This window comes from Cyprinodon tularosa, unplaced genomic scaffold (assembly GCF_016077235.1).
Source record: "Cyprinodon tularosa strain WSP-4 unplaced genomic scaffold, ASM1607723v1 ctg1104, whole genome shotgun sequence".
NCBI lineage: Eukaryota > Metazoa > Chordata > Actinopteri > Cyprinodontiformes > Cyprinodontidae > Cyprinodon > Cyprinodon tularosa.
The window spans coordinates 60,101-82,335 of NW_024037899.1; the positions used below are offsets into that span (position 1 = coordinate 60,101).

At 39.9% G+C, this 22,235-nt stretch overlaps 1 protein-coding gene across 2 annotated transcripts in view; it reads right to left on the minus strand.

Annotated features, from left to right (window-relative positions):
* The window catches only part of LOC119791678 (cullin-1), a 33,313-nt gene extending 14,529 nt beyond the window's left edge, over nt 1-18,784 (minus strand). The window contains exons 1-6 of one of the 2 annotated variants that reach the window (XM_038297903.1): nt 18,627-18,784; nt 4,526-4,890; nt 1,815-1,989; nt 1,565-1,732; nt 1,276-1,326; nt 1,099-1,189 (exon numbers count right to left, since the gene is read on the minus strand). In XM_038297903.1, coding sequence (XP_038153831.1) covers nt 1,099-1,189; nt 1,276-1,326; nt 1,565-1,732; nt 1,815-1,989; nt 4,526-4,665 — 625 coding nt within the window. In that variant the 5' untranslated portion in view covers nt 4,666-4,890; nt 18,627-18,784. Of the gene's footprint in view, nt 1-1,098; nt 1,190-1,275; nt 1,327-1,564; nt 1,766-1,814; nt 1,990-4,480; nt 4,891-18,626 lie in introns of both variants that reach the window. The other variant, XM_038297913.1, reaches the window with a different exon arrangement.
* Nucleotides 18,785-22,235: the final 3,451 nt, after the last annotated feature.

Here is a 22,235-nt window from a genome sequence, read left to right on the forward strand (position 1 = left end):
ACATTAAATGAGATGTAAATGAAATGAGAAATGTCTGAGATTAATTTCTTTGATCCTCAGGGACAGGTCTGTACAAGATTTTTTTATTGTTCCTTTTCCCTTTTCACTCATGTTTGTTAAATGTTGCAGAAAGTTTATGTGAATTACTGATGAAAACGTTAAACTGAGTGAATCAATCGATTGATTGATGCAATTTCTTTCTGAGCTTAAAAACAACTTCAATAAAAATGAAGCACATGAGTTTTGATGCATAACTGGAAGAAAATCTAATTTAGTTTTATTTTGATATATAGTTTATTAAACAACCTGATGCTCATATTGTTTTTATGTTATATTTAACTCTAAAATAATAAATAAATTAACAGAAACCCTTGAAATCAGCAAGTCAGGCTTTAAAATGAAGCATAAATCCACATTTTCTCACTTCTGATCTGATTTCAATCCTTGAATTTGGATATCTGCAGATCCATATAGTTCTCTGAAACCAGAGCTGTTTGTTTTCCTTTTTTCATCATTACCAAGTTGTTTTTAATACAGATTTTCATAAACATAAATGTGTGAATGTACACATTTATATCCCAAAAAGCAACTTGAGATCAGAGTTCAGTCATAAAACGAGTTAGCAGGACAGACTGCATTTATTAAATTCTTATAAATGGGAAAAACTCTCCTGCTTTTGAAAAGATTTTTAGCTTAATGTGAATTTATTATAGAAGTAAAGTGAACAGATCTGCCCTTTTTTCACTACCTACTATTAAATATCAGATCTGTACATCTCTAGTAGAAATAAATTAAAACCCTGATTGGCGGATCACGGCTGAGGTGCAGTGGATGAAAACGTCCACATTTAAAGTCTAAAAACTTTAAGTGACGATAAAGATGGACCTGAAGGGACTAAAGGACTCGTATCCTGAGGAACTCAAGCAGCTGCAGGCTGTTCTCTGCACACGGCGAGCTGAAGGGTTAACAGTCGGATCAAGATCAAGTCAGGGGAACAACAGCCTTGTGGTCCGGGTACGTATGGGAGCGTGTTCCTGTGATTGGCTCAACACCTGCTGCTCGTCTCCCTTCCCCTGTTTGCTGCGTTTAGGGACGTACCGTAAGACTGGACGACGCCGCTGATCAGCCTGGTGTTGATGGTCTCGCCGTTCCTCTCCCTCTCGATCAGCTTCAGAACAGCGTTTGTTACCTGACACACGAACAGCAGCGGGGTAAACACTGACGGCGTTTGCTTTGGTTTCACGCTTCACGGCTGTTAAAAGAAAGCAAACGCACCTGTTTGTTGAGAGGTCGGAATAAACACTCCCTCCAGGTCACCAGAGCCAGCTGTGAGGAAACAGGAAGACAAAGGAGGGGAATTCACTTTCATCTGCTGGTTTTTACATCTTCTAACATTACACACATTTTCAATATGAAATATTTTATTTTTACGTGACGATATGATTTAAAGACAAAGTGTGGTGCGTAAAGCAGACATTCAGGAGGAACATTAACAACTTTGATCCCAGAGAGCAGAACGGGCTCCAAGCAGAAGCTCCTGATGGCCGCTGCGGCTCAGACTCACAGAGTAGATCTCGTAGATCCCTTTCCGTCCCTCGTCACACTCCCGTCTGACCCAGTGGCGGTTGAGGTAGGCACAGATCCCGTTCAGGACCTTACTGGAGAAGCGGTAGTCCTCCCACTGCTGGGTGTAAAACTTCAGCACGCACTCATCCATCAGGTCCTCGCCGTCCTGCGGACAGGAACAGGAAGTGGGGTCTTGAAGCTGCAGAGGGATGAAGATGCTGAGATCCAGGCGAACCCGTGATACTGACCTTGAGCAGGCTGGTCAGGTAGTTCTTTAGGAACTCCTTGAGTCGCTTGTAGAGCTCCAGGCCGACAAACTGAGCCCCGCCAGGAGTGGTGGACTTCTTCGAGGGTTTGGTTGGAGGTACAGAGCCCCTGCCCTGGCTGGACTGGTGGACGCTGGTACAATAGTTATATACATGTCTGGATGCTGGGTTAAGGAACAAGAGTGAATCAGGAGTCCTTCACATCTACGCTGAAATGAGGGCAGATTGCAAACGTTTCTCTTTAGAGTGATTCTCCATCTCCTCATGCTTCAGAAAACATGCAGCCAGTGCAACAAAATTGATCCAATGCAAGAAAATTGCCCACATTCTAATCCCTTTGCAGTGTCTCTGCAGGCTTCACTGAAGCCCATTCCAAACATTGAGACCTTATGATTTTAAACTAGGAATTTTAGATTAACAGAGAGACACGTAACTTTTCCCACAGAAAACTGGTGCAGTGGTTAGCACGCACGAGGCTGATTTATACTCAGGTCGTCTGCGAGGGTGTTGCAGTGAACACAGATATGCCCCGCCCCCTTCCGCAGACTCTCTGCTGCACCTTAACTGTAGATGGCTGCAGAGAGGAGTCCTCTGATTGGTCTGATCTGTTCTACACTATGCGCATTTCCTGTTTGGTACCTTACTGGCTTGTTTTGTTTATATGATGTCATTGTGGAAAACGACCCGTGACGATGACCAGCTAGAAGAGTGAGGTGTGCGAGAACACTGGGACCCTTTTTCCACCTGGATCCCCGCTATTTTTCTCCCTAATGTCCCTCCGTTGTCGGACAAACTTGCCCCCACTTCCTCAACCTGTTTTTCAACCTTAATAGAACCCCAGAAGAAGAATTAACAAAGCAGCAGCATCAACACCTAAAAATAGAAAAGGTTTTAAATGATCAATGCAGCCGGCAATTTGAGAGGGAAACAGCCAGTAAGGCCAGAAAAACAACAAATGGGTTTCAGGAATTTTCTGGAAACAAAAGTAGACATCCAGGAATGTAATACGCTGAATATCTGCACAGCTACTGGAAATAATCAACCGGTAGGAATAAATGTCTGAAAATAAAGTTAATTTTAAGACTTAATGACGCTGCAGAAAACCCATCCATAGGTTAATTCCTCAATATTTAGTAACGCTACAAATAAAAGCCAACTGTTTATCGGGACTTTATGGGGTGAAATCTTGTTCCAATACCTGAGCAAAATATTGCTATAGTGTTTTTTTTTTACCTCATTTTTAAATGGAAATTTAAGAAAAAAAAGAGGGATTAAATGTTTTAATGGAAAGAAAGTTTTCTTTTTCAAATATATCCTTCACAAGTATTTTTTTCCAACAAACATTTTTTCAGATTTTATATTTGGATTTTTTTTCATTATTTGCCCATTTCTCCAAATGTCTGTTTCTCAGATTGAGTTTTATGAATTGCAGTCTTTTCAAATGGCATTTTACAGATCACTTCAAGCCCAATAAAAACAGTCCCCTCCCTGACCAATAGAAATACGTCTTTTCTACTCCTTCCTGGAGAACGCCCCGAGGAGAAAAGGAGACCTGAAAAAAGTAACTTAAAAAGAAGGCAATTCGTAAAACTCAATCTGAAAACAGAATTTTGGGGAGAAAAACAATTTCAATACATCTTCTAAGAAAATTTGTAAAAATAAATTTAAAAAAAGCATTTTTTCCACTCAAGAAGATTTTTGAAAGTTTAATTTCTCAGATTGCATTATTTTTCCAAATTTCAAAAAGTGTTCCTTTCTTGCAACAATACTGGAGCAATATTCACCCCATAGCCTTCAAGCTTCTGGATGTTTTCTACTTTTCGGGGGGGTTTAGGAAAAACCTGAACTCTTTAACAAAAGCAGGTTTGAGCTTCAAAGAGAAGGAAGTGACACGTCAGTGCAGGTTATGCTCAAACACACCCAGAGCTAAACGTCCTCACTGAGAGGTTAGCATGACTGTGAACTCAAAGATAAATCAACTATTCTTATTTATTGCATTTATGATTTGATTGGTTATCCATGTTTGGTTTTTTAATTGTTCAATTCTGTTTGACTCAATGGAAACATTTGACTTAATAAAACAGAGAAAACATTCAGCCTCTCAGCAAACAAACATCACCTGTTAAAACCTTAGATTTCTAGTCTATAGTAAATCACAGGGTTATTCTGGAAACCAAATAACTTTTAACCCTCTGATATATCTAGTTTTTTCTTCAAAAGTCATCAAATACATTTTAGCTCTGTAGGTTGGATCATGATTTTGCCTCTTCAGTTGATTTCAATTCATTAAGAAGAAAACAACAAACACCCCTGAAACGTCTTCGTTGTATTTCTGGAATTTAAAGTCTATATGTTCTCAGAGCTTCGTCCACCTACCTGCTACAAAGGAGCAGGTAGGTGGTGCATTCACCCAGGTTTGGATTAAAACAGAGATTTTAACTCTATAATCACCGTCTAGATCCTGCTGCCCCTTTCCAGAGATAAAAGAAACCATACTTCAGCTCTAAGAATGGAGAATATTGATGTATGACTTTAGCAAAGTAAATTAAGTCATTTTCCTAGTCACCTTTATCCTGAAATCATTTATAATTTACTGATTTAAGTTTATGATTTCATCCTGCTAACTATCTTGATCCTGAAACACCTACATCTGTGTCAGACTTATTTCCTATCAGCTCCCGTCTCCAGGATACGTGTAGAGCTCCATGTAGCGCGACTTGGCCATGCTCTGCCGCGTGTACACCTGCTGGATGCCGGCCCGCAGGTCGTCCCATATCTGGTCCAGACCAATCTGTTTCAGTCCGTGAGGGTTCTGGGTCCTGTTAGCCGACATGGCGGGACTCCCTCGTCCTCTCCTCTCCCAACCCTTTCCTGCTCCTCTCCTCGGCTGATGTGGATCCTGACTCGCTGCGCTCTCAGAGCTCGCAGTCCATCTGGCGGCAGCAGAAGAGCTCGGGGAAGCAGGTGAACGGCTGTGAGACGGGATGCGGTCCCCTCTGCACGCCTGGATGGCGCTGTCTGCCGCTCCTCCGCCTGAGGACTCTCTTCACCAGATGACCTGGGAGGGAAAGCAGAGGAGAAGCTTTCTCAGTCACATGACTCTGAATGTAAAATCCAAAAGGTCAAAATCAGTGGGAGAAGTTTCCGTTTCCCCAGCGGTGTGTTGGTAAATAACCAGGTACGCCACATGGATTTACTCTGCTGACACCTGGCTGACAGTCTGACGTCACTCAGATAAACACAGATTAGTCCACTTCCACAGCGACCTGACTTCCTGCCAGCTCAGGTTAGACAACAGACAGCTTTCTCAGCCTGGGGAAGAGGTTATGCTGCAGAATAAAACACCTTTCTGTATTTAGCCAAGCATGGCCGTGTGATTTATAAGATTAGCTCCCTCCTGTCAGACTCAGCAGTTCAGAGGCGGGACATTTAGGCCAACAGAGACTGAAAGCTGGAATTTCAGCCATGCTGACAGGAAACCAGCTGATGAACATCATCTTCTGCTGCATCAACACCTTTCCAGCCAGAGAGACTGAAGGACAAAGACATAAGATCCCCAGCAAATCAAACTCCATGTGCTGCACAATACATCTATAAAAACTCCAAAAGTTATTCATGTTTAGGGGTGTTGGAAAAAAATCTATTTGGAGATATAACATGATTTATGGCGTCCCAAAATAATATCGATCCTTAAGTTTCTAATATTGTTTTTTAAATGAATTAGGGCTGCAACAACGAATCGATAAAATCGATAAAAATCGACTTTTAAAAGCGTTGGCAACGAACTTCATCATCGATTAGTTGTGTCGCGCGATTATTGCGTCATCCGCCGCACCGTCATCACTGCCTCTTGACTGAAAGAGGAAGAAAAAAAAAAAAAATACGGCAGAGCGAGTCAGCGCCGCAGGTGCAGTGTTGCCAACTCAGCGACTTTTCAGACCCCTCCAGCGACTATTTTTTTTAAAAAGCTACTAGCGACAAATCTGGCGACTTTTTTCGGTGTCACTGGCGGCTTTTGGAGACTCTTACGTGAAAGCATGTATCGTTCCTACTCTGCCGTGGGGCGCCTCCCCCACCCCAACCCCGTTTTCCCGCAGGAGTCCCTCTCAGTGCTGCAGTCAGCCTCAGCGTCCAGACTGCAAATGAAGCGCGCATGCACCGGGATTGACGGCGCAAATTGATCACAATAATTAAAATAGCCTGCGCTTTGTAAAGCGAAAAAAGTGATAACATGCAACTTTTTTCAAAAGAAATGAACATGGCACGGAAGCACCATGTTTGTTTGGTTTTAAAGTGGGGAAACGTAACGTTAGTTTCTCAGGTAGCTCATCTGATGCTTTCCTTACCGTGTTAGTAGGTTACAGACAGGGATAAGGTTGGCTACTTATTTTACTTTTAATTTCATTTGAATTAGCTTAAGCAGCGTTTATATTTTCTTTATAAATAAATTAACTTGCAAGTTATGAGGGCAAGGCTTTTAAAGTTTAAATCTTCTGGCAAAGTTAAAGTAAAGAAGATCCTGCAATTTATGGAAGTAAAGCAGAATAAAATCCAGCAAGATCAGTAATATGTCAATTAATTATATGCCACATTCCCATGTAAATATCTGTCTTTGGAGGATGTGTTCTTTAGCACCCCTAGTTCTCTCATTTTTATTCCAAATACAATTTATAATTTGAATCACAGGGCTATTTTTATCTCTATGATTCAGTATTTTCTCAAGCAGCAACTTTAACTGCTATACTTTCCTGTCTTAAAATGCAGAACTCTTCTAGTCTAAAAAAACTAATTTGTTGAAATGGGGGGGCCTATTGTTTGAACCCCTTAGGGGCTTTTAAAAACAAAAATGTCTTTTTTGCACTTTATGAAACAAAGTACCCTATATTTTGTGGATGTACAGCTACATTTCTCATGTAAGTTTGCATAGTTTTAACACAAACATTTATTTTTCATATTGCACCAGTACAGTTAATGAGCAACCTGTACTTGTGTGCTTGTTTGTTCTGTCTAAAATGTTTATTTTGAAATAAAGAGGTTAATATAAAAAATATTTTTTGTCCGATTCATCGATTAATCGAAAAAATAATCGTCCGATTCATCGATTTTTAAAATAATCGTTAGTTGCAGCCCTAAAATGAATTGTTCCCTAACACAATGGGGGATATGCACTACTTCCTCACCCCCCCTCTGGACTCAAACCCAAACAACATGGCAACCACGATAACAAAATAACTGAATGATGAATATCTTCTACTGAATTTACAGCACCTGCTTTTTGAACCCTAGATTTACTTTTGATATCAGCGTGGTAGTATAATATATACTGATATTGCCATTATCAATATATATATTGCCATTTGTGACTATATTGCATCGTGACTCTAGTATTGCGATGCGTATCGTATAACACCCTTACCAATAATCACCTTATTCATGTTAGAGAAACTGGAAGTTTGGATCGATTGAAGGAACAAAAGAAACTAAATTATACAAGGTTTATGCAGGAATGAGCATCTCCCTCTCTCTCTCTCATACATATAGAAAACACTGCAAAATCCATCATGTTTACCGTCGACAGGCTGCAGCCATGTTATTTCTGCATATGCTGCCTGAATTCCTCGTTTTATAGCCACTTCTGTTAAAAAGTTGCATTTTCCCCCATTCCCTTTTTCTTTTCTTTATTCATTCTTAGCTTGTTTTCCAAACACACAGCTTTACGATCAACCAGAGCAGTTCTGTTCAAAGTTCAAATACGTGGAACCAGTTCAGTATCTGATATATATGACGAAATTGTTTTTATAAATGCTTTTTATTATTAAATAAAGCATTTTAAATGCCCCAATAATCACATTAAATAAAATGTAAGTGAAATTAATTTACTTAAAAAATTATAATTTATGACTTTCTAATTTTTATTTTTTTTTCTTAAATGTTAATTTTTTTTATTTTTTTTATTAAATTTTTCAATAATAAAAATACAAAAAATAAATAACAAAAATGAAAAATAAATAAAATGAAAAAAATATTAAAATAAATACAAAAATAAAATACAAAAATAAAAGTAAATTTTTTTGACTTTTAATGATTTTAATGACCAGTGGAAACCCTGTTTGAAGTTGTGTGATGATTCATCAGAAGGCTACAGTATCTTTATCCCAGATTATGGCAGCTGTCGGCCAAAGATGGCAGAGAGGGTACGGCTATGTGGGCAGCGCTGCTTTATTCAGCAGCATCAGGCTGTGATGCCGTGACACCAGTGGAAGTGGGGAGGTTTAACCAGTGGGGTTCATCATCTGGGATAAGCAGTGACCAGTACAGGACAGTTCTCCAAGGCAGCTATGATTAGGGTCCCACCCAGAAAGCTGGTTTTTCTTTAACACAAGCTGGGAACGCTGGGAGGCATTCTATCGTTAAACCAGTGAGATTCATTATTGGAATCCCTCCTCAGTAAATATGTGAAAACAGTCTGGTTCTGACCAACAATGAGTGAAACAAAAACATAAAGGGACTTTCAGAAAGAACAAGCTGCTTTTCAGCAGCACCTGAGATATAATTATGATAATGAAAACAAGGCAGAATAGCTGCATTTAGAGGTAGACGGCCACCCAACAGCAAACATGACGTCGTTCCAGTGATTTCTACCTAAATTAAACCTTAGAAAACAACCTGAGATCATTCATTTGATTCCCCTCAGAACGTTTCATATCATTTTCCAAGCAACCCTCCTGGGAAAACCCAGAGAGAGAGAAGGAAAGCTCTGCAGTCAGCTCTCCGCCCTGCTCTGTCTGCAGCATCAGTCCTCCCACGTCTCCACTAACGTTCACAGGACTGCAGTCAGCTGTCCCCGCTCACCTCAGTCCACAGCAGACAACCAGGAAAGTCATGGAGGACGTTTCCAGGAGGTCAGACCATCGTCTCTATGCTACAAATAACATCTGTCGTCACAATAAGCACATTTCTAACTCGGTACCTACAAAAAGGCTCAATAATTGAAGTCATTTCTGATAATAAAAGCTGCACTGAAGAACCGTACTCTTTTTTTTTTTTCTTTTTCTTTCCAGGTTTTCCAACCTTGCATCTGGTTTATAAAATGATGATGAAATATAATATGATATTTCATTAATATCATATTCAATGGCAACTTCAATCATCAGGGTTGGTCGCCATGGTTTCTGACCTTTTCTCATCATTTAAGATCGCTGTTCATTATTGGATGCCTTTTTTATTGTTTTACATTCATAAGAAGTTTTAAGGTGAAAATAAAACTAAACATTGATTATTCTAAGATCCCCAAGAAGAAAACGAGGCATTTGTGCGTAGACATTACTTCACTGAGTTACTGTTATAAAGAAGAGAACTGTTCAAACAAACGGCACCCTCTAAACGGGAATGATTGTCATTAAACCATCTAACCCGGCATTAGGCCTGTAAACAGCTCACTCTGGGGCTGCAGAAACATCTGAATCACATCTGGCAGTGAGATTACAGGAAACATCCACCTCTCTCCACAGTCACAGGCTCAGGTGGGACCCGGTACTGCAGGACAGACCAATCACTGGTCTGCTTCTGACATTTAATAACTAATACTGCTGACTGAGCCGTCCTAACATAATGCATCCTGGTGGCTGTTCGTTTAAAGTAACGCGCTGCTCTGACTAACAGCAGGTTCTGATTTATTTTTTCAGTTCAGGAAACATTGAGGCTACGTCCAAACTGCAGGTCTTTATGCTCTATTCTGATTGTTGTCTGCAGCCGTGTATCAGTTGCTACCATGAAGATGGAGGAAAAAAACACTGGATTAAACCACCTTCCCCAAAATGGCAGCTAGTATCAAAGGTTGAGGTCAAGTCAAAATAAGTTACATGGACAGACTAATTTAACTGAAATTAACTAAGAATAAAGAGAGATCTCTAGCCAGAACTCCTCCAGTGCCATAGTTTTGATTTCACCTTGTTTAACTGTGCATAAAGTCTGCTTTAAAGTATGTTTAACTATCCAATTATTAGTCAAGTAATCACAATAATTAACATACACTATATTGCCAAAAGTATTTGCTCACCTGCCTTGACTCACATATGAGCTTAAGTGACATCCCGTTCCTAATCCATAGGGTTCAATATGACGTCGGTCCACCCTTTGCAGCTAGAACAGCTTCAACTCTTCTGGGAAGGCTGTCCACAAGGTTTAGGAGTGTGTTTATGGGAATTTTTGACCATTCTTCCAGAAGCGCATTTGTGAGGTCGCACACTGATGTTGGACGAGAAGGCCTGGCTCTCAGTCTCCGCTCTAATTCATCCCAAAGGTGTTCTATCGGGTTGAGGTCAGGACTCTGTGCAGGCCAGTCAAGTTCATCCACACCAGACTCTGTCATCCATGTCTTTATGGACCTTGCTTTGTGCACTGGTGCACAGTCATGTTGGAAGAGGAAGGGGCCAGCTCCAAACTGTTCCCACAAAGTTGGGAGCATGGAATTGTCCAAAATGTCTTGGTATGCTGAAGCATTCAGAGTTCCTTTCACTGGAACTAAGGGGCCAAGCCCAGCTCCTGAAAAACAACCCCACACCATAATCCCCCCTCCACCAAACTTTACACTTGGCACAATGCAGTCAGACAAGTACCGTTCTCCTGGCAACCGCCAAACCCAGACCCGTCCATCAGATTGCCAGATGGAGAAGCGCGATTCGTCACTCCAGAGAACGCGTCTCCACTGCTCTAGAGTCCAGTGGCGGCGTGCTTTACACCACCGCATCCGACGCTTTGCATTGCACTTGGTGATGTATGGCTTGGATGCAGCTGCTCGACCATGGAAACCCATTCCATGAAGCTCTCTGCGCACTGTTCTTGAGCTAATCTGAAGGCCACATGAAGTTTGGAGGTCTGTAGTGATTGACTCTGCAGAAAGTTGGCGACCTCTTCGCACTATGCGCGTCAGCATCCGCTGACCCCGCTCCGTCAGTTTACGTGGCCTACCACTTCGTGGCTGAGTTGCTGTCGTTCCCAAACACTTCCATTTTCTTATAATACAGCTGACAGTTGACTGTGGAATATTTAGGAGCGAGGAAATTTCACGACTGGATTTGTTGCACAGGTGGCATCCTATCACAGTTCCACGCTGGAATTCACTGAGCTCCTGAGAGCGACCCATTCTTTCACAAATGTTTGTAAAAACAGTCTGCATGCCTAGGTGCTTGAATTTATACACCTGTGGCCATGGAAGTGATTGGAACACCTGATTCCAATAATTTGGATGGGTGAGCAAATACTTTTGGCAATATAGTGTATTATCAAAATGATGGTCTGATTGGAACAATGTTACATTTTTAATGCTTTATTTCAATCTATCTCCATCCTTCCTCTGTCATTTTATGTGTTATTCATAATAAATAACGGGCCAATATTTCCAGGAGACTAGAGCCTGATTGGTGCATCTCTGGTTCATATACCTGCTGTGATCCATCAGATCTCTGACATCTTTGGGCTGCTAAATGAACCATTCAGATCCTCAGAGTGAAATCAGACAGAAACCAGAAAGGATTTATCAATAGAATCTCCAAGCCGGTTCCGGGTCTACCAGTCTGTCTAATCCAGTCCAATGAGGTGCTTCATTCAATCAACCGTTAACAGAACCAAACAGGAGTCCTGCATTTCCATCAAATCCACACTCCTATCCTCCTTCCTGGAGTGCCTGGCCGTTTCCACAGTAACCGGAGCAGCCCGTACCTTTAGCAGACCTCAGATGGTAGCTGGTTCTGAGAGCTCAGTGCCAGTAGAAATGAAACTGGTTCCTTTCTCAGCAGCAGTGATCAGGTTTCCGCCTCCTGCTGCAGGATGCCATCAGAAACCAGTCCCTGAGGTATCGGACCTATAATCAGCTCCAGAACCGGGCTAGTCAGGGGACACAGGAAGTGGACAGCAGTTTCTAAAAGGCTTGCTGTTAGGGCTGGGCAACATGCCTTTTTTTCCTCCCCAACTCAAACTGATTAACCAAATCTTTTATCTTCCTTAATGTTCATAATAAAAAAAAACAATGACATAAGCCACTTCTAAAAACTAGCTTTGATTTCCATCATCTCCTTCATTTAAAAGGCAACGAAATCAAAGCTGTGAAAAATGCTGCAAAACAATCATGTTTCACGACAAATGATGAAAATATAAACAGTAAATGTCTACAGCTGGTGGGAATCACTTAATCTGCTAGTTTATCAGCAACAAGGAGACGTCTAAGAACAGGAAGTGATGAACTGATGTCACTCTGAGCTATAGAGGGGCAAGGAGTGGATTGGTGGAAAAAGAAAAACCTAAAAATTATCCAAAAATTTTATCTTTATCAACCAAAAAAGAAGATGAATTGTTAAAATCGATTAATTAACCCACCCTGCTAGTTTTCAAACAGTCAAACTCCCGTTAGGTCTGTTTATTTCCCTGCAGAAGGCAGCAGAGTTTAAAAGTTCAAGAACCTTCAGAACACATCTAGAAAAAAAAAGAAAAAAACTTCTTGTTATCAGAAATCCTTTTGTTCCCTAGTTTTGACATATATGAAAACAAAAATTTATAACAAACAACTTTAAAAGATGGCAAAGTAAAGGTTTTAAGACGCTTTTCATAAACTGTGATAAATTCTTCTGGAATCAAGAGGATCCCAGCTAAGAACAAAACGTTCTTCTCAGGAAGAAGCCTCCCTCGATCAGCTCAACAGACAAAGCTGCTCTGCATTCCACCAGCTCTCATTCAACACCTATGAATAGTTTGTTAGACCACAGGTGAGGGAGTGGCTGCGGGTTCAATTCCAGAGCAGGAGAGTTACTGCAGGAGCAGAGAAGAAAAGCTCAGTAAATCTGATTAGCTCGGTCAGCCCGATAGCCTTCATCCCCAAGCAAACAATGCATCTACAATCGAAGGCAGCGTCTCATGGCTTACTTTAACTATCCAGCAGCATCTTCATCCACAACATGGAGCTTTTGCTTTAAACACCAAAGCCACAGTGGGGATCCCAGCAACAAGCCTTTGTTTACCTGAAACATCTGTGTCCACAAACCATCACAATCAAAACTGGCCAGAGACTCAATCATCAGCTGCGTTTGATGTCCTGCAGCGCTGCGTTCACAAACACACGCTGCCTTCAGCATCACCGACTTTAAGCATCTTGGACACAACTTAAATCATTTAAAGAGGGCCTTTTCTTTCACCAATACTGATAAATACATCAGCAACCTCCAGCTGTTGCAGTGACTCTCCTGTAACTTTTAGATCGATCTCTTCTCTAACAGCTGAATCAGAGGAACGGATCTTAATCGGGCCTCTGCAGAACTTAATGACATCCTGAGCGAGTCATTTGTTCGCTTTATGCGTCTAAAAGCTGCAGCCCAGTACATCTATAAAAAAAAATAAAAAATAGAACCATACTTCATCTGAGACCCAAGAAGCCAATCCTATATTCAGCATTAATGGAGGAATTTAGGATGATCAGCATTAGAAAATTTATGTCTCTTAACAGAAATCAGAGCGTCTTTATAACAGGAAAACATGGGAGTGAGGAACTGTTGCAGATCCTAAACTATCAACATGTGAATGATGCGGTAAACACTGTGTTCAATCTGTTTCTTTGCCAGAGATCCATCTGTTCTGATAAAACAGAAAATATATTGATCATTGCTTTGGATGATGAAATAGAGTCATGTTTAAAAAAAAAATCTAATTCTGAAACCATTATATTAATCACTAAAGATTGACTCAAAAATTAAAGATGGCTAAAAAAAAAAAAGCTTTTTTCACTATCCTTACAGCTGCTATTAACTACCACTACTTTTATTTTGCTGTTGAATATTAACACAAAACTAGTATTAATATGTTGCATAAATTTATGGTTTCAGATAGTGTTGCACTGATACCAATACCAGTTGGGTGGGGGCCCCGATCCAGCACTAAAATGGTGGCATCAGTATCGGCGAGTACCAACAAATATAGAGCACTGATACCATTTTGAGAGCTAAAAAGTTTCTTCAACTATTGTCACCCATTCCAGGAAGGCAATAAAAAGTTCTACTGGATTCACTTTGTTTTAGTCTTTTTCCTGCTTCAAAGGTAGAGAGCAGCTTTACAAAGCCATGATGGCAATTATTTACATCCAAGTAGTCTGCAGTTCCTCATATAAACACACACATCAATTCCAAACAGATGGTATCGGCCAATACTGCACAGCCAGGTATTGGGGCCAAACATTAGTTTTTACCAGCAATCTAATTTAAGATCAGAAAGAATAGACTCTTGAAATCTGAATCAACTTCCAGCTCAAGGGTGATATCCGATTAGCACAAATTAAAACTTTACTGAAAGCAACCCAACATCAGCTTTTTATAGCTGACATTTTATCGCCACTGTCATAACTTCAGTTGTGGAAGAAAAAACAGGTTTTGGCACAATGTCGTGAATTTCCGCTGCTCATTATAACATTGATTTGTCAGTTCTTACCATTGATTTTAAAAACAAAACATTTTACCTAAAACAATGAGGGAAAATTGGCACTGCCAGTCCTTTAGCTGTGAGGCAATCAGTGGAAGACATGGACAGACTCTAACCCCAAACAACATGGATACCAGAATAACTAAATGATCAATATCTTCTAATGAACATATACAGCTCTTGCTGTTTTATCTATACATGTAATTTTGATGGGAAACGTATCGTAAAATATAGTGATATTGCAACATTGTGACCAAAGAATCATGACATGTATTGTATTGCACCACCTATACCAATACTCAGCCCAGTCCTAAAGGAAAACTCCTGGGCGATGTTTTGCAGTGCAGCTTCTGCTGGACAAATGCTGGTACTACAGCTAGATCTGATCTGTTTCTGACTAAAATCCGGTTTATTTTTCCAAAAAGTGGAGCCTCATCATCATAAATCTCTCATTTATCAATTTTATCCTGTTTTTATTTTGCGGTTGGTGTTACAAATTCTAACGCATTGAATTTATCTAAGAAACGCTGCAAACAGACAGGCTGCTCATGTAAAGAAATCCCACAATATGTTTCAGTGAAGTCATTTCCTGTTTGGATATTTGTTTGTTTTCCTTGTGTCTCCCTCTGGTCAGAATGACAAAAGGTTTTATTCAAGTGCGTCCGTCTCCACTGACCCTCCTTTTATCGTTTCCTCATCATGACTGAGGAGAAATGCCAGCTGAGAGGTGAATGAAGCCGTTCCCCATGAGCCCGCCTCCATCTTCTGATGAAGCAGCCAGAGTTTCTCTGTGGAAATGAAGAACCCGTGCCCCGCAGGTTGAGCACTGGAACCAGTTTGTCACGAGTTCTTCTTACCTGCAATCGACCCAGACAGGGACGAACTGCAGGCTGAATGTAACAATAACTGAGCTCCATGACGTCAGCACGTTCCTTCTTAACTTCTTCTGGCAGACAAGCTGCAGTTAAAACATGGCTCTAGGCTTCAAATTATTGTTGCATGACTGATTTTTATTCAAACCCCTGAGATGTTTCAGAGATGAGCAGCAGATCTGCCCTCCCTCCAGATGAGACACAGACCTGCAGATCACAACCTGACCAGATCCTTTCAGCCGCTTGGTTGGAGGCTTAAAACCGACTTCTAATGAACGCGATCTGTTTGCGTAGAGCTGGCAGAAGTCAGTCGTCTTATAGAAGCACTTCAGCTTTGCAGAGCAGCGTGGTGCAGAGCCTCCTCAGCATGTGTGACTGAGCCGTTTCCAGAGGATACATGGTGTGTAGCACACGCTGAACGCTGAGTAAACACCGCTGGTGAAACCTCTGGGTTACATTTCCACATGCACCAATATGCATTTGATCAAAACACAGATATAAAGACATCAGATACAATCCACCAGGCCTCCTGTCTGCAGATGATCTCAGAAGATGTTTTCTGATTAAACAAGCTTCACTTTTAACAGACATTTGCATCATTTGTAGAAAGGGAAAAGAATTTGTTTTGCAGAAACATAATCAGAGCTATTATGAGCCTCCACCTCTGTTTCAGTCTCCCACTTTGTAAAAAATCATGTGCAGATCAGTCACTGATTCTGAGCAAATAACCCACATGTACATATTTGACCGAACCTCTTCCTGGACCCGAGAAGAACTCGCACCTCCTCACCACGAGACAAGACTCTGCCTAGTCAGCCATTCAGAATCACGCAGGTTTATCAGCTCAAAGATGTAACATCCTCCAACGAGGGAGAGAAACTCAGCCTGAGCTCAGATTAAAGCAGTGTTCAAATGTTAGGGACAACTCTTGACATTTTGTAAAAAAAAAAAAAAAAACTTTTCACTAACTTATTGATTTAAAGATAATCAAGGGGAAATGTCAGAACTTAATTGGGATGAGAAAAGGAGATAAAGCTATCAAAAACACCAGCAACTAACAAGGAACCAAGAAGAGAAACAGTCAAGATAAAAAGTCCAGATCATCCTGAGAGGATATGATTACCGGAAAACTCTGTGGAGTGTAACGATCCGTCTCGCTAAGTTCAAATCCTGTTTATTCTTCAATTTTCAAAAGAAATTACAGATGTGGAAAAATTACATGAAGGACTTGAAAATGTTGCTATAACAGCCTGTTACAGACCCTAATCCTGGCTGAAAGCGACCCCGTCTGAGAGCTGTAATTGAAAATATAATAATATGAAGAAAACTACCAGAGACCACCTGATATTCAATGCACGTCTGACCCGTTTTACTCTCTTAAAAGCAACATGTAAGCAAAGGCGATGTGGACCTAAAATCAAAACATCTTGTGGCACCATCACAATAATGATATAAGTGAAAATAAAGCACAACTTCATTGCAGTTTTTCTCAGATAACTGTATGGCTGTGAGTACGTGTCCCACAACCATACAGCTCCTGATAGATATACCCATTTAAAATCGGATTCATCAGGTCACCAGTGACATAAGTAGAATTTTTAAACTGCAAACTAAGTGTATTTAATCGCATTTTTGTGAAAGTTCTGAAAATGTAGACATCTTTTTGAGCATTTAAACTTTATTAATCCTAATTTTCTATTTGGAACAGGGGTCTTCATCGTTCTCCAGGCCAAGGACCCCAAACTGTGAGATGGAGCGGCGACCCCCTAATTATATATACTGTATGAAATACTGTTATATCAAACTGGTCCTATAGTCACTCTATTACAGATGGAGTCATGTAATGAAAGTAATTTCTCCCTGGGATTATTAAAGTATTTCTGATTCTGTTTCCTCCTTGATGGGACAGGTGTTGTGAATGAAATGGTGCCCAGCTTGAAAGAGCTCCTGTGTGTCGCTGAATGTGTGCATTGATGACTGAAAGACATCTTCTGTCTCCATTTATCTGTTTACTACAGTGTGTTCAATTCATGTTAATTTGAATTTAAAGACATTTACTGCAGGGGGGAATATAAAAAAAAGTGATCCCCATGCAGTACCTCTATGGACCCCCTAGGGGTCGCGAACCCCCTGTTGAAGACCTCAGATTTAGACCATAAATCCATATTCTATGTATGACAACACATTTATCACAATAACAGTAAAACGATTAAAAAGCTCAACAGTACAATATTTATCTATGAATCGAAAAAATCAAGTTGTTTTCATTAAATCAATATTGTTTTCACAGCTAGAATTGTTCCTTTAATAACTACCTACATTTGAGACAAACATTCAAAGCTATAGGGGATAAATCAAAGTTATAGGGGATAAAAGAGCAGGGTAATTTAATGTGATATTTTTTATACTTCTTTTTATGCTTTTCTACTTCTTATATAGATTATTTGCACTTTGATGGAGATAAACTATCAAAATGTCCTATTTATTTAACCCTGTACCTGTATTCGTGTCCAACCAGCACACATTATCTCATCATTTAAATGTTCCACCTGTTAAGTTAAACTAAATTCATTGCATTAAAAAGCTCTGCCTGTCTAAATGTTATCAGTAAGAAGGGCCTATATAGACTTTCCTAAACCTTGTTTTTAGATATATAGTGGCAGTGGAAGAAAAACAGTTAAACCTATTTTTATTTTCAAGTCCATTCAGATTTAGGGATACATTTTAAGAGAAAGAAACAAAGTAAATAACTTCTAACTAGCTGAGAAAGATCTTTGTTTCCTTTGCCAAGTGGGCTTCAGATAGATTTGCTTCCTCTTTGATTTCCAGTATTTCCAAGCATGAGAGCAATAGATCAGCCCAGGCGTCCAGAGAACAGCCTCTATCTTTAGGTTTAGCTCAGGATTTCACTGTTTTCCAGGCTAACCAGGATCCTGAAAAAGCGCCAGAGGGCCGAAGAGCTCCTTTCAGGGTCTGCTTGCTTTATGTCCAGTCTCCCTAACCGGGTTCAGGCATTTTAAATAAACAACAAACACACACAGCATATATTCAACGAAGCAGAGCGTTAGTTTTATGCTTTAGTTGCTTCTGGTCGAAGTTCGACACAGCTACGCAACACTGGTGCTAAGTCTCATTAGCTTCATATTAGCCTGTTAGCTCGACAGCATTAGCCGCTGGGGTGGACGAGCTTTTAGACACGGAACACCGCGGATTCCTAAAGGTTACCCACCCAGCTGAGCATCATGTTACTCTGGTATCTTTATAGATAACCGGTGTGTCCTGTGGGGTAGAGGCAGTGGCCGGAGCTGGCAGAGTACCTGGTGTAAAATGGCAGCCTTAACGTCGATAATGAGTCAGGAAAACACTCGGCTAACCGTGTAGCACTAGCCAGCTAGCTTTTAGCTAAAGCCATCAGAGATTAACGCCAATAAATACCAATCAGGGCTTTAAAACACATTCTTACCATTTTAGGATCGTCGCTATGGCTCGTTAGTCGCTGTTGGGATCGTTTCCAGGCCTACAGAGTCGTTGTTCCCCCCTGTGTTCCTGTGCTCACAGTGAGCCCGTTCACCGCCGCTGCTCCGCTTCGCACAAAGATCAGCAATGTACCAGACGCCTTCACGGGCCTCCGGAATTACCACTTATCACCACTAAGAAGCGTCTAAATAAAATACCAAATAACTAAATAAATCCATATTTAACGTCCCCGAGGAACGAAGAATTGATCCAACTACCAAACTTATATAAATAAATGCCTGACCCAAAAGTCTTTAAGATATTTAAAATAGTAGTTAATCCATGTGCATGTGAATCTACATCATATGACTCTGAAATATACATCACATATAGTAATGATAAATATACATTTAATTTAATATATAAAAGCAATTGATCTGGAAAAAAATCCCTCTTTTCACTTAACATATTAAACCTAGAGAGTTCACTTACATTTGTAATCTAAAGATGATATTTATCACACTGAAAATGAAATTCATTACTTTTATGCCTTTAAGTAGATCAGTTAAAGATGATGTAAAAAGTCCTTTTACTAAATATATCTAGTTATTTTTGAAAAAGGGCAGGGTAAATGGATAAATAAAACAGGAGCAGCCATCTGTATTTTTCATCGCAATGAAATTTCCAAGCTGACCGACATACTCTGAACGCCCCTTCTGCTCTTCAGAGGGCGGATGGTAAAAACTACAAACTTGGCTGCACGTTTGTTTCTGTTTGGAGGTTCCAGTGTCTCTTGCGCATGCGCAGTTTTGCAGTTTCGGTCTCATGACGTGACGAATTGTTCACATGGGAGGCAGCAGCACGACTCTGACATTTAGCGCAGTTTGCTTTTAACTGTTGCGTTTAAGTAAGATGTAAACTTCTCAAATGGAAAAGCAAAATAATATAAAAGTTCAATAACAACAAATAAATCACAGATTCGTGGTCTGTTACAATGGCTGTAGGATTGTTTTAAGAATAAAGTTCAAAAGATCACAGTAGGGTTTTTTTAAAGATGATTTTTTTTAAGTTTCTAAAAGTCCATTTAATAAAAAAGTTGCGTCATAATCATCATCATCATCTTCAGTCTCCATCCATACGCCTGCTCTTCAAGCAAAGCGCGACCTCTGCTGGTGAAGGACAGAACAACAGAAACACTACCTTCTAACAGCAGTATCTGTTCATCTGCTGTTTATTTCTGTAAGAAAACAAGTTTTTTCTCCTTATATATTACTGTAAAATTATATTCCACATTTTTATTTATTTAAATTTTATTTAACCAGGAAAAAATCCAATTGAGATTAAAAATCTCTTTTTCAAGGGAGTCCTGGTCAAGAGGCAGCAACGTAATATAATAAACAGAGATTCATTAAATTAAATGACAGGTACATAAAAAAACATATCAAGTAAAATAATTACAGCTGCTTCAAATTATTTCACTTTCAGCATTTAAAGATAAAAACTCAGTCAACTTCCAGTTTCTTTGTAAAACATTCCAGGCACTGGGAGCTGCGTAGCTAAAGGGTTTCTTCCCTATTTTTGTACGGGCAAAAGGAACAGAGAGCAACAGCTGATGGTTGGATCTCAGAGCATAAGAAGCCATGCTTTCCTGTGTAAATAAGGTACAAATGTAAGAGGGCAGTAATCCAAGAAGGACCTTGTACATACAAAGTTTACCAATGACACTGCCTTGTCATAGAGAGGGAAGGCCATCCCACCTGAGAGCAAAGGTCACAGTGATTTCATGGCTCTACAGTTTGTTATGAACCTTAATGAAGCATGGGAAACGGAGTTCAACATTTGAAGACATGAAGAAGTAGCATTCTTATAAAAAGGTCACCGTAATCTAAGACCGATAAAAAAGTGGCAGAGACAAGGTGCTTTTTTACTCCTAAAGAAAAACATGTCATATTATGAAATAAGAAGCCCAGTTTAACACTTAATTTCTTCAAAAGTTTATTAATAAAAGGTCTGAAGGTGACAGGGTCATCAATTACATTTCCAAGGTATTTATATTCATGTACCGCCTGAATTACATTCCTCTCTACAGTGGACACTACTGGCAGGGTTTGAGGTACCTTCCTATGATTTGAAAACAACATAAACTTTGTTTTGTCAAGATCTTACCAAACAAGGCAACAGTGCCTCTGAAGGCACTGTTGCCTTGGAGAAAGAAGGTGTTTTGGTTTAAATCCCAGTGGAACTGTTTCTGTAGGAGTCTTCTGTGTGCTTTCTCTCATCCAGGGAGCTACAGACATGCAACAGCCCTTCCAGGACTCTAAGAATAAGCAGGCCTGGACATCTTTCATGCAATTTTATTTTTTATAATTTCGTCATTAACACTCCTCCACAGCTGCCTTCAAAGCAGCTTTGTTTTCTGTTTTGATCAATTAAACTCTTATTTAATCTCAGATTAGCTTTATTGCCTCTATTTATCATCAATGTATATACAAACACAAAAAGAGAAACACAATTATACAAAATATGTTCTATTCAACCAGTGGAAAGTTAAATACACCAGTTACTGCATGTTGATACTGATAAGATGCACAATTGATGAATGTTGTTTTAGTCAAAGGTTTACATACACCATCATCAGCTTTACCCTTTTATTTGATCTGATCCTGCAAACTGAGCCTTCAATTGTAATTGATAAGCTGAATACAAAGAATAAAATATATAATCTGTGTAAAATAAGACTGGATAAGGTTAGCGTACCAATTGAACTCTTTTATTGAAGTAAAAGTAAAAAAGTCGGGTTCTACATTACATTAAGTACAAACGTAACAAAGTTTGTCCTCAAATTATAGAAGAAAAATAATTTAACAACTGTATTCTTGCAAAAAAAAAAAAAAAAGGTCCGCTCACCATGTTGGTGGAGAGAACAATAAAATCTTATGCTGACTTGGTCTAATTCTGTTCTAAACTCATATTTCAGTCAGTTTAATAGAGACTGGACCGAACATGAATCCGGCATAAATGGCAAAATTTGTTTAAAGCTCTGGTATTTACAACATTAAAGTTGTAAATTGAATTAAAATTGAAATAGAATGTAAATGTATGAACTAATAGAGTATGAATAAATAGATTAGATCATCTCCAATGTTTCCCAAACTCCTGTCTTCACCCATATCAGAGTGTTACTATAAAATGGAGCCTAGGTGGAAGTTCAGCTGAATAAACTGATTACTCGCCTTCATTCGCCAAAGACACAGCCAAACAGCTTTGAACCAAGCCTCCACAAAAGCCAATCAGCATCCAAAGTTCATCTTAAAAGGCCTCTGATCCACAACTCGTCTGCTACCTAGTGGGCAGGCAGCGGTTGCTCTATGTCTGACTTCAATTCAGATCAACCCACCTCCACCATCGTAGCTAAAGCTTCATCAGAGTGTCATTCCTTCCAGACTGCGTTCCATGTCTCTTCTCAACCGGTCCGACAGAAAACCGCCATGTTGAGCCTGGTTCTGCCAGAGGTTTCTTCCCATTGGGGAGTTTTTCCTCTCCACTGTCGCTTCATGCTTGCTCATCATGGACAGGTTCTCTCAACCTTTGTTGTCCAACTGGACTTCCATCTTCC